Genomic DNA, 12548 nt, shown 5'->3' with positions numbered 1-12548 from the left:
GCCATTCTGACAGCTGTAAGATGAAATATAAAAGGAGTTTTGATTTGTGTTTTCCTGATGGCTAACAATTTCAAACATAGTTTGATATGCTTCTTGGCCATTTGAGATTCCTCTGTTGAAAATACTCTGCTTAGATCTGTACCCTATTTTTTAATTGCATAATTTGGTTTGTTGGTGTCCAGTTTATTGAGTTCTTTATATATTTTGGATATTAGTTATTTATCAAATGTAGAGTTGGGAAAATTCCTCTCCCATTTTGTAGGCTGTTATTTTGTCCTATTGACAGTGTCCTTTGCCTTATAGAAAAATTCCAGGTTAATTTATTGATTGTTGGTCTTTGTGTCTCTGCTCTCTGTGTTCCCTTCAGGATGTTGTCTCCTGTGCCAATGCATTGTTCTTTTCTATCACATTCAGAATATCTGATTTTATGTTGACATCTTTTATCTACTTGGATTTGAGTTTCAATAGGGCAATAGGAATGAATCATTTTGATTTTTTCTACAAGGGAGCATTAAGTTAGACAAACACCATTTGTTGAAGAAGCTTTTATCCCCCTTGTGTGAATATGGATTCTTTATTTTTAAAATATTACTATTATTATTAATTATAGTTTATTCACTTTGTATCCCTGCTATAGCCCTCTCCCTCATATCCTCTCAGAATCATCCACCCTCCCGTGTCCCCCTTTCCCACCTCGCCATATCACTTCAATATTACACTGATAGTGAGGTCCTCCTCTCCTACTATCTGACCCTAGCCTATCAGGCTTCATCAGGACTGTTTGGATCCTCTTTCTCTGTGGCTTACTTTAGGCCACTTTGCCTGGCAGAAGTGACTGAAAAAAAAAAAAAAAAAAAAACAGCCACTGAGTCCATGTCAGAGACAATCTCTGCTCCCCTTATTAGGAAACCCACATGAAGCCTGAGCTTCCCAAGAGCTACATCAGAGGTAGGGGTCTAGACCCTTTCATGCAGGATCCTTGGTTGATTCATCAGTCTCTGCAGGAACCCCTGAGTCCAGATAATTTTGGCACTGTTGGTCTCCTTGTGGAGCTCCTGTCTACGCCAGGATTTTCTATCTCTACCTTCTTCCATAAGTATATCTGCACTCTGTCCAAAGTTTGGCTATGAGTCTCAGCTTCTGCTTCTATTCCCTGCTGGACAGAATGTTTCAGAGTTTCCCTGTGGAAGGTTTCTGTCTTCTCCTACTTACTATGTCTACCCTGTTTGCTCTTATGAGTGATGATTAAACCTCTTCTAGGATCCTCCTTGTTTAGCTTCCTTTTTTAAAAATTGTTTATATTAATTACAATTTATTTTTATTTTTTTTCTCTTTTTTATTTTATTTTTATTTTTAGTTACAATTTGTAAACTCTGTGTCCCAGCTGTATCCCACTCCCTCATTCCCTCGCCCTCCCCAACTCCCTCCCTGGTCTCCTCCCTGCCCCTTCCCAAGTCCACTGATAGGGGAGGACCTCCTCCCCCTTCATTTGACCCTGTTTTATCAGGTATCTTCAAGGCTGGCTGCAAAGTCCTCCTCTGTGGCCTAACAGGACTGTTCCTCCCCTGGTGTGGGGGGGAGGGCAAAGAGCCTGCCCTTGAGATCCTGTTAGAAATAGTCCTGGTTCCCCTTGCTTTGGAAAACTACTTGGTTACTGAGCTACCACGGGCCACATCCCAGCAGAAGTTCTATGTTATATCCATAGATGGTCCTTGGTTGAGTGTCAGTCTCAGAAAAGGCCCTGTGCCTGGATATATTTGGTACTTGTAGAGCTCCTATCCTTTCCATATCATACTAATTCCCCTTCTTTCATATGATTCCCTGCACTCTGCCATGGTTTGGTTATGAGTCTTAGTGTCTGCTTTGAAACACTGCTAGGTAGAGTCTTTCAGATGCCTTTTGCGGTAGACTCCTGTCATACATTCAATGCATATCCCATTTGTCTTTCTAAGTGAGGATTGATCATCTTCACCCATGTCCACTTACTTGATTATCTTCTTTAGGTGTGTAGATTTCATTATGTTTATCATATCTTGTAGGTCTATATAAGTGAGTATACACCAAGTTTGTCTTTCTCCTTCTGGAATACTTCACTCAGAATGATCTTTTCTAGATCCCACCATTTGCCAGCAAATTTCATGATTTCCTCCCGTTTGATTGCTGAGTAGTATTCCATTGTGTAAAAATACCAAAATTTCTGTATCCATTCCTCAGTTGATGGACATCTGGGTTGTTTCCAAGTTCTGGCTATTACAAATAAAGCTGCTACGAACATGGTTGAACAAATGTCCTTGTTGTGTACTTGAGCAAATTTTGGTTACATACCTAGGAGTGGTATAGCTGGGTCTTGAGGCAGCACTACTCCTAATTGTCTGAGAAAGCGCAAGATTGACTTCCAGAGTGGTTGTACCAGTTTACATTCCCACCAGCAATGGAGGAGGGTTCCTTTTTCTCCACAACCTCTCCAGCATGTGTTGTCACTTGAGTTTTTTATCTTGGCCATTCTGATGGGTGTAAGGTGAAATCTCAGGGTTGTTTTGATCTGCATTTCCCTAATGGCTAATGAGGTTGAGCATTTCTTTAAGTGTTTCTCTGCCATTCGATATTCCTCTTTCGAGAATTCTGTTTAGCTCCGTTCCCCATTTTTTAATGGGATTACTTGGTTTGTTGCTTTTCTGCTTCTTTAGTTCTTTGTATATACTGGATATTAGCCCTCTGTCAGATAAAGGGTTGGTGAAGATTCTTTCCCAATCTGTAGGCAGTCGTTTTGTTTTGATGACGGTGTCTTTTGCTTTACAGAAGCGTTTCAGTTTCATGAGGTCCCATTTATTGATTGTTGCTCTTAGAGCCTGTGCTGTTGGTGTTCTGTTCAGGAAGTTGTCTCCTGTGCCAATGAGTTCTAGGCTGTTCCCCACTTTTTTTTCCAACTGATTTAGAGTATCTGGTTTTATGTTGAGGTCCTTGATCCACTTGGACTTTAATTTTGTGCAGGGTGATAAATATGGATCTATTTACATTTTTCTGCATGTAGACATCCAGTTGGACCAGCACCATTTGTTGAATATACTGTCTTTTTCCCATTGAATGGATTTGGCTTCTTTGTCAAATACCGAGTATTCATAGGTGTGTGGGTTTATTTTTGGGTCTTCTATGTGGTTCCATTGATCCTCCTTTCTGTTTCTATGCCAATACCATGCAGTTTTTATTACTGTTGCCCTGTAGTACAGCTTGAGATCGGGGATGGAGATACCTCCAGATGATCTGTTGTTGTACAGGATCGTTTTGGAGATTCTGGGTTTTTTTTTTTTTTTTGTTTCTCCATATGAAGCTGAGAATCTTTTTTTCAAGGTCTGTAAAGAATTGACTTGGTATTTTGATGGGGATTGCATTGAATCTGTAGATTGCTTTTGGCAGGATGGCCATTTTCACAATGTTAATCCTACCAATCCATGAGCACGGGAGATCTTTCCATCTTCTGAGATCTTCTTCGATTTCTTTCTTCAGAGATTTGAAGTTTTTCTCAAACTGGTCTTTCACTTCCTTGGTTAGAGTCACCCCAAGTTACTTTATGTTATTAGTGGCTATTGTGAAGGGTGTTGTTTCTCTAATTTCTTTCTCAGCCTTTTTGTCTTTGGTGTACAGGAGGGCTTCTGATTTTTTTGAGTTGATTTTGTATCCTGCCACTTTGCTCAAGGTATTTATCATCTGAAGGAGTTCTCTGGTTGAATTTTTGGGGTCGCTCATGTATACTATCATATCATCTGCAAATAGTGACACTTTGACCTCTTCCTTTCCAATTTGTATTCCCTTGATCTCTTTTAGTTGTCTTATTGCTCTGGCTAGGACTTCAAGTACTATGTTGAAGTGATATGGAGACAGTGGTCAGCCTTGTCTTGTCCCTGATTTCAGTGGGATTGACTTAAGTTTCTCTCCATTGAGTGTGATGTTGGCTATAGGCTTGCTGTATATTGCCTTTACTATCTTTAGGTATGTGCCTTGTATCCCTGATCTCTCCAAGACTTCAAACATGAATGGGTGTTGACTTCGTCAAATGCTTTTTCAGCATCTAAGGAGATGATCATGTGGTTTTCTCCTTCATTTTGTTAAAGTGGTGGATTAAATTGATGGATTTTCATATATTGAACCACCCTTGCATGCCTGGGATGAAGCCTACTTGGTCATGGTGGATGATATCTTTGATGTGTTCTTGGATTCGGTTTGCAAGTATTTTATTGAGTGTTTTTGCATCAATATTCATAAGAGTCATAGGTCTGAAGTTCTCTTTTTTTTGGGTCTTTGTGTGGTTTAGGTATCAAGGTGACTGTGGCTTCATAGAATGAGTTTGGTAGTGTTCCTTCTGTTTCTATTTTGTGGAAGTGTTTGAGGAGAATTGGTGTTAGCACTTCTTTGAAGGTCTTGTAGAATTCTGCGCTGAAGCCATCTGGTCCAGGGCTTTTTTTGGAGGGGAGACTGTTAATGACTGCTTCAATTTCCTTGGGAGATATAGGGCTATTCAGTCTTTTCACCTGATCTTGGCTTAATTTTGGTAGATGGAATCTGTCAAGATAATTATCCATTTCATTTAGATTTTCAAATTTTGTGCCATATAGGTTTTTGTAGTATGACCTAATAATTGTTTGGATTTCCACAGTACCTGTAGTTATGTCCCCATTTTCATTTCTGATTTTGCTGAATTGGATAGTTTCTTTCTGCTTTTTAGTTAGTTTGGCTAACGGTTTGTCTACCTTGTTGATTTTCTCAAAGAACCATCTTTTTGTTTCATTGATTCTTTGGATAGTTTTACTTGTTTCTAATTGATTGATTTCAGCCCTGAATTTGATTATTTCCAGCTGTCTGCTTCTCTTGGGTATATCTGCTTCTTTTTTTTCTAGGGTTTTCAGTTGGGCCATTAAGTTGTTTGTATGTGATGTTATGAATTTCTTCTTGCAGGCATTTAGTGCTATAAATTTTCCTCTGAGCACTGCTTTCAATGTGTCTCATAAATTTGGGTATGTTGTGCCTTTATTTTCATTGAATTCTAGGAAGTCTTTAATTTCTTTCTTTATTTCTTCCTTGACCCAGCTGTCATTGAGTAGTAAGTTGTCCAGTTTCCATGTGCGTGTCAGCTTTTTGTTGTTTCTGTTGTTGTTGATGTCCAGCTTTAGTCCATGGTGGTCTGAGAGTGTACAAGGGATTATTTCAATCCTTTTGTATCTGTTGAGGCTTGCTTTGTCACCCACTATATGGTCTATTTTGGAGAAGGTTCCATGTGGTGCTGAAAAGAAGGTGTACTATTTTGAGTTTGGGTGAAAAGATCTGTAGACGTCTATTAGGTCCATTTGATTTAGGGATTCTGTGAGTGCTTTTATTTCCCTATTTGGTGTCTGTCTGGTTGATCTGTCCCTTGATGAGAGTGGGGTGTTGAAGACTCCCACTATTAAGGTATTAGGATCCATGTATGATTTAAGCTTTAATAATGTTTCATTTATGAATGTAGGTGCTCTTGTATTTGGGGCATAGATATTCAAAATTGTGATGTCCTCTTGGTGGATTTTTCCTTTGATGAGAATATAGTGGCCCTCCTTATCTTTTTTGATTAACTTTGGATGGAAGTCTATTTTATTAGATATTAGGATGGCTACTCCAGCTTGTTTTCTGGAACCATTTGTTTGAAAAACATTTTTCCAGCCCTTTACTCTGAGGTGGTGTTTATCTTTGTTGCATAGGTGTGTTTCTTGGATGCAACAGAATGTGGGATCCTATTTCCGCAACCATTCTGTTAGCCTGTGTCTTTTTATTGGAGGGTTGAGTCCATTGATATTGATAGATAGTAGTGACCAATGCATGTTAATTCCTTTTGTAATGGAGTCAGTGATCTTACCCTGTTTCATTGCTTGTTTTCCTTTCGTTTTTGTTGGGATATTATCTGTATGCCCTGTTTTCTTGGGTGAAGTTGTTTTCGTTGGATTGGAGTTTTCCTTCTAGTATCTTCTGTAGGGTTGGTTTGCTGTGTAGATACTGTGTAAATTTAGTTTTGTCATGGAATATTTTGTTTTCTCCACCTATGTTGATTGAAAGCTTTGCAGGGTATAGTAGTCTGGGTTGACATTTGTGATCTTTTAGAGTCTCCATGATACTTGCCCAGGCCCTTCTGGCTTTCATAGTTTCTGATGAGAAGTCCGGTGTGATTCTGATAGGTCTACCTTCATATGTTACTTGGCCTTTTTCCCTTGCTGCTTTTAATATCTTTTCTTTGTTCTGTAGATTTAGTGTTTTGTCTATGATGTGACATGATGTGTCTCTTTTCTGGTCTAGTCTATTTGGAGTTCTGTAGGCTTCTTGTATATTTATAAACATCTTTCTTTAAGTTGGGAAAATTTTTTTCTATGATTTTTTTGAAAATATTTTCTGGACCTTGGAGCCTGGAGTCTTCTTTTTCATCAATTCCAATTATTCTTAGATTTTGTCTTTTCATAGCATCCTTGATTTCTTGAATATTTTGTGATTGGAACTTTTCTGATTTTACTTTTTCTTTGAGAGAAATATCAATTTCTGCAAGTGTGTCTTCAGCTCCAGAGATTCTCTCTTCCATCTCTTGTATTTTGTTGGTGATGCTTACTTTTGTGGTTCCTGATCTTTTCTCCAAGTTCTCGAGCTCAAGGGTTTTCTCATTTTGTGTTTTATTTATTGATTCTAATTCTGTTTTCATGCCTTGCACCATTTCTTTCATGTGTTTGAATTTGGATTCCTGTCTCTCTACGATGGTCTCTATTTCCTTGTTCATTTCCTTTTTATATGCCACTAATTTTATCTCTACTTGTGCCTCTATTTGTTTCTCTATGTTTGCCTGTGTTTCTTTAAGGCTTTTCTCTATTTCTTCTTTCTTTACCTCCAATTGACTGGCCAACTCTTTGAAAGATTTGTTCATTTCCTCCTTATGAACCTCAAATAATTGGGTAAGCATGGCTTTAAAGTCATTTTCCTGTGTTTCTGATGAATTGGAGTAGCCATCTATTTTGGGGTTTCCTGGTGAAGTCATGATGTCCTGATTTATGTTGGAAGTGTTCTTTGGCCTACCCCTGGCCATTGGCTTATCTGAAACCTTCCCTGTTTGTTTTTGGATTCTGCAAATCAGACTGGTACTGTCTCTCTCTGGCGTCTGGAGAGTTCTTCAGCAAGCTGAGAGAGATCCCGTGTCCTTAGCGTGTGCTGAGGCCTAGCTGTACCTGTGGGAGAAAAGTATGCAGGTGCAGACGGTGCATTTGCAAGTGTGTGTGTGTGTGTGTGTGTGTGTGTGTGTGTGTGTAGGTGTGCGTGGACATGTATCTCAAGGGACAGATTGATGGCTAATGTTGAACCCTTGAGTGTGTGGGAGAGGCTCTGCACTGTATATGTCGCAGGCGCTAGTGCTGATCGCAGAGCAATTTCTGGCATTAACTTCCTTAACTCCTCAATTAGACCCACAGAGCAGGAACTTCAATGTCCCAAGTGCCCCTCTGTTTCCCAAAGTGGGTATATGGGTGGGAGGGGGTTCAATGCCTTGCTTCTGTTTTAGAAGGACCCAGGATCTGGAGATTTGCAGATTCTCAAGGGTGCACTCACTTACAGGCAGGTCACTTGGCAGAGATCAGGGTATCTGGGCTCTCTGCTCTCTGGTTTGGCCCTGCTTCTTTGATGTGCTCCTCCAGCTCCGTGCTGCTGTCACTGCCAGGTTATGAGGTCTTGCTGCAGCTGGAGATTTCAAGGTGGTCACGTCAGTAGGAATCGGGGTAAACAGACTTTCTGTTTTCTGGTTTGGCCCTGGTTAGTCTTAAACTGGAGGGCTGATGTGCCCTGCCAGCTCAGTACTGCTCATCCGCCAGGTTAGAAAGTCCCGTTGTAACTGGAGACTGGGTTGCTGGTCCAGATGTTTTCTGGGAAGTCCTGGGGTCTCTTCACTGTGCTCTCCCAGCGCCTGGTGTGCCTAGCTAGTGTGGCATTTCTGTCTGGTTTTGGTGAGTATATAGCGTATTTTCTGTCACTGTGGGATTGGGCGGGCCATACTGTCAGTGATCGCGATCCTGTGGAGCTAGTATGGCCTCTAGCAGACTTGGGCCCTGGGAGAATGGTGCAGCCACCGTGCGGATCTGGGACTCCGAGACGGGTACTGCTGGCACCTGCCGCTAAAGGGCTTGGAGCTCCGCCACAGCTGCTGCAGATCCCAGGCAGTTATGTCTGCACAGAGAGAGATTATTCCGCTGTGCTGAGGAGGAAGGCAGTCTGGGGGAGGGGAGTGCCGGGAGATCAAAGGGTCGTTTCTCACCTTCCCCAAACAAGTCTCTGGGTGCCCGGTTACCAAAGTTTTCGCCTCCTGCGATGTTCCCTGTTGTTTAGGAAGCCTCACCGTTGTTTTCCTGGGTTAGAGGTCCTTCCACACACCAACTCAGATGGTGAGCAATTCCACAGCTCAGAAACTGTGTGTGCTAGTCGCCATCTTGGCTCCGCCTCCTCTAATTACAATTTATTCACAGCTGTAGCCTCCTCCCTCGTTCCCTCCTAATCCCATTCTCCCTCCCTCTTTTCCTTCCTTGTCCCTCCCCCAGTCCACTGACAGGAGTGGTCCTCCTCCCATTCCATCTGACCCTAGCCTATCAGGTCTTATTAGGAATGACTGCAATGTCTTCCTCTGTGGACAGGTACGGCTGGTCCCTCTTCAAGGGGAGGTGATCAAAGAGCCAGCTACTGAGTTCATGTCAGAGGCTTCCCCTGTTCCTCTTACTAGAAAACCACTTGGAGACTGAGCTGCCATGGGCTGCATCTGTACAGGGGTTCTAGGTTATCTCCATGCACAGTTCTTGTTTGGAATACCAGTCTCAGAAAAGACTCCTTTATCCAGATATTTTAATTCTTTTGCTCTCCTTGTTGAGCTCCTGTCCCCTCCAGGTCTTTCGACTGCCTATTTCTTTCATAAGATTCCCTGCACTCTGCCCAAAGTATGAGTATAAGTTTCAACATCTGCTTTGATACCTTGCTGGGTAGAGTCTTTCAGAGACCCTCTGTGGCCTGTTTTCTCCCTCTTCCAATGTTCATCTGTTCTGCCTTTCTGAATAAAGATTGATCATCTCACTCAGGATCCTCCTTCTTGCTTAGCTTCTTTATGTCTATAGAGTTTAGTAAGTTTATCATATATTATATGGCTAATATCCACTTACAAGTGAGTATACACCATATGTGTCTTTCTGCTTCTGGGTCACCTCTTTCAGGATGATCTTTTTGAATTCTGTCCATTTGGATTATGACTTCTGTATAAAAAATCAGGCGTCCATAGATATGTAAATTTAGGAGTGAAATGCCAAAAAATGGAATCCTTGTATTTCTGGGAAATAAATCATTTGGTAAACTTTTAAATAATAAATAAATGTTTTCCTATATAATATAAAATGAGAATTTTGCTTACATCTAAGTAAGTTATATATTAATAAAATAGGGCACTTTTTTTTTCTCATGTATATCTTGATAAATACATGTAGGCTTACATAATTTTCCTAGGATTTTCTGTACATTTAATAAGTGTCAAAATGAAAATGTTCCCATCTCCATGTTCATTGATCATATGAAAATATTATTTAAGTTATTTTGTCATTTCATTTTTCACAGATGTTTCACTAGCATCATTTAGTTGTTTAAAACACTAAGTTAAAATTTTGTTGAGAAGAGAAAAGTATGTCAGTATTACTAATGATGGCTATTATTTCAAGCCAATTCTTATGTCTAAATACGAAACATTTCCTACATAAAAGAGAAATTGATGATCAAATGAAATGCTTTTCCAAGATTTATATAATATGGAATAAGTAATTTAATATTAATTCATAAAAATCAGTAAGAATACATACCATCACATTCTATAAAAAATCACTTAATAAGAGTACAGATATCATTCACAGATTTTGCTACAAAAAACAAATCATCAATGATAATTAATGTAAAATTATACAAAGTTTAATTTTTAATTTAATTTAATATTTAATTTTGTGCCATGAATTTATATAAATGAAATCAGCAGTTTTATGAAAATTAGGTACATGGATTAAGAAAACATACTTTAAAAATGTTTGCAGGTCTTTTGCAAAACTTCACTTAATACATCTTACTAATGTTGGAAGAGGAAAATATTATAGTTACTTATTGGAAATTCTTAAAGAAAAATTTATACAATTGTCATTGTACATTTAAATAAATATCTTGAAATTAAACCATCATATTGTGATTTACCTAGAAATTAATTAATATATCTCTGTGAAGAAATAGTGTAATTGTTATTAGTTTTCATATGCTATAGATCATTTACCTGGACATAGTCACTGGAAATCCATGTGACCACTGTAACTTCCATAATTCAATTATATGTCTTATTACCAACATTTCACCAGACTTTAAGAATGCAGGTATTAAGATATGACTAAAATAACATTTTATTGTGTGCAGTGTGTGATCTGGATGCTCTGAATTAAAGAGTCTGATTGCATATTTTTATAAGATCCATATAAATTCTGAGGTAACATTCAAAGCCTGAGGTACTGTTCAAAAATTTTCATATCTATGAAATACCAGTCTAAGCTCTTAAGAAAAGAAATACATAGACCAATATTCTCTATGAATATTGATGCAAAACTCTAAAACATACTTGCAACTCAAAAGCAAACTGTACACTAAAAAGAGACTAAAGCATAACCTAGTGAGCTTTTCCCCAAGGAAACAAATACAGCTCAATATAAACAAATCAGTTACTGGATTAAGACACCTACAAAATGAGTGACAAAATGCCTATGATAATTGGAACAGATGGAAAAAAGTCATTTAAGGAAATTCATTGTCTCTTCATGATAAAGTCTGTCTACATTCCTCACTTTTAATCAGCATGGCTCCTTAAATGTAAATTAAAAAAAATAAACACTATAAAGAAATAAAACAGACACAAATTATGGGCTTTTATAAAGAAAGACACACATGTTTATATATGAAAACTCAAGTAAGAGGCAGGTATAATTTAATACCAATACACTAAGTTTAAAAAATTCAAAACCAGGCTAGAAAATGCACCAGTATTTTTATGCATTTAACAAGGCTAAAAAAAATAGTGAAAGGCCTTTCCAGCTTGGCCCTGGCAGAATGGCTCCAGCCAAGAAGGGTGGCGAGAAGAAGGGCCGCCCTGCCATCAACAAGGTGGTGACCCGGGAGTACACCATCAACATCCACAAGCGCATCCATGGCATGGGCTTCAAGAAGCGTGCTCCCCGGGCACTCAAAGAAATTCGGAAGTTTGCCATGACAGAGATGGGGACTCCAGATGTGTGCATAGATACAAGGCTCAATAAAGCTGTCTGGGCCAAAGGAATAAGGAATGTTCCTTATCGCATCCAAGTACGTTTGTCCAGAAAACGTAATGAAGATGAGGATTCACCAAACAAGCTCTACACATTGGTAACTTATGTGCCGGTGACCACATTCAAAAATCTTCAGACGGTCAATGTGGATGAGAACTAAACTGAATGTCAAATAAAGTTGCAGAACTGCCAAATATATATATATATATGGTGAAAGAAACAATGGACCCTTAGCCAAACTAACTAAAAGGCAGAGGAACACTGTCCAAAAAAAAAAAAAAAAAAAAAAAAAAAAAAAAAAAAAAACAACTCAGAAATGAAAAGGTGAAAAGGGGAACATAATGAGAGACAGTGAAGAAATCCAAAGAATCATTAGGTCCTCCTTCAAAATCCTAAACACAACAAAATTATAAAATATAAATAAAGTGGACAATTTTCTTGATAGATTCCATTTACCAAAACTGAATCAAGATCAGATAAATAAAATAAATAGTCTTATATCACCTGTGGAAATAGAAGCTGTTATCAAAATTCTCTCATTAAAAAAAAAAAGCCTAAACCTTTTTCCTTTGCTGCTTTTAATATTTTTTCTTTCTTCTGTAGATTTAGTGTTTTGACTATTATATGACATGAGGAGCTTCTTTTCTGGTTTTGTTTATTTGGTGTTCTGTAGGCCTCTTGTGTGTTTATGGACATCTCTTTCTTTAAGTTGGAAAATTTTTCTTCTATGATTTTCTTGAAAATATTTTCTGGATCTTGGAGCCTGGAATCTTCTTTTTCATCAATTCCTATTATTCTTGGATTTTGTCTTTTCATGGTATCCTTGATTTCTTGGATGTTTTGTGTTCGGGACTTTTCAGATTTTACTTTTCCTTTGAGAGAAGTGTCAATTTCTGTGAGTGTATCTTCAGCACCTGAGATTTTCTCTTCCATCTCTTGTACTCTATTGGTGATGCTTACCTTTGTGGTTCCCTGATCTTTTCTCTAAGTTCTCTAGCTCCAGGGTTTTGTCAGTTTGTGTTTTCTTTATTGATTCTAATTCTGTTTTCATGCCTTCTACCATTTCCTTCATCTGCTTGAATGTGGATTCCTGTCTCTCTATGATGATCTCTATTTTTTTTGTTCATTTCATGCCACTAATTGTATCTCTACTTGTGCCTCTGTTTGTTTGGCTATATTTAC

The 12548-nt window shown here is 38.6% G+C and overlaps 1 protein-coding gene across 1 annotated transcript; it reads left to right on the top strand.

Moving 5' to 3' along the window:
* Nucleotides 1-11133: 11133 nt before the first annotated feature.
* Nucleotides 11134-11554, top strand: LOC129667756 (60S ribosomal protein L31-like). The gene has a single exon (XM_055595470.1). It carries the CDS (start codon nucleotides 11152-11154, stop codon nucleotides 11524-11526), a length of 375 nt encoding a protein of 124 aa, XP_055451445.1. The 5' UTR covers nucleotides 11134-11151; the 3' UTR covers nucleotides 11527-11554.
* The last annotated feature ends 994 nt before the right edge of the window (nucleotides 11555-12548 follow it).

The sequence above is a fragment of the Psammomys obesus genome, unplaced genomic scaffold, assembly GCF_907164565.1.
Source record: "Psammomys obesus unplaced genomic scaffold, mPsaObe1.curated_primary_1811, whole genome shotgun sequence".
In the NCBI taxonomy this organism is placed as follows: Eukaryota; Metazoa; Chordata; class Mammalia; order Rodentia; family Muridae; genus Psammomys; species Psammomys obesus.
This window is presented reverse-complemented; position numbering and strand designations above follow the sequence as displayed.

Bases quoted from the DNA above. Each gene is read 5' to 3' on its own strand.
- LOC129667756 (XM_055595470.1), top strand. From the start codon at position 11,152: ATGGCTCCAGCCAAGAAGGGTGGCGAGAAGAAGGGCCGCCCTGCCATC.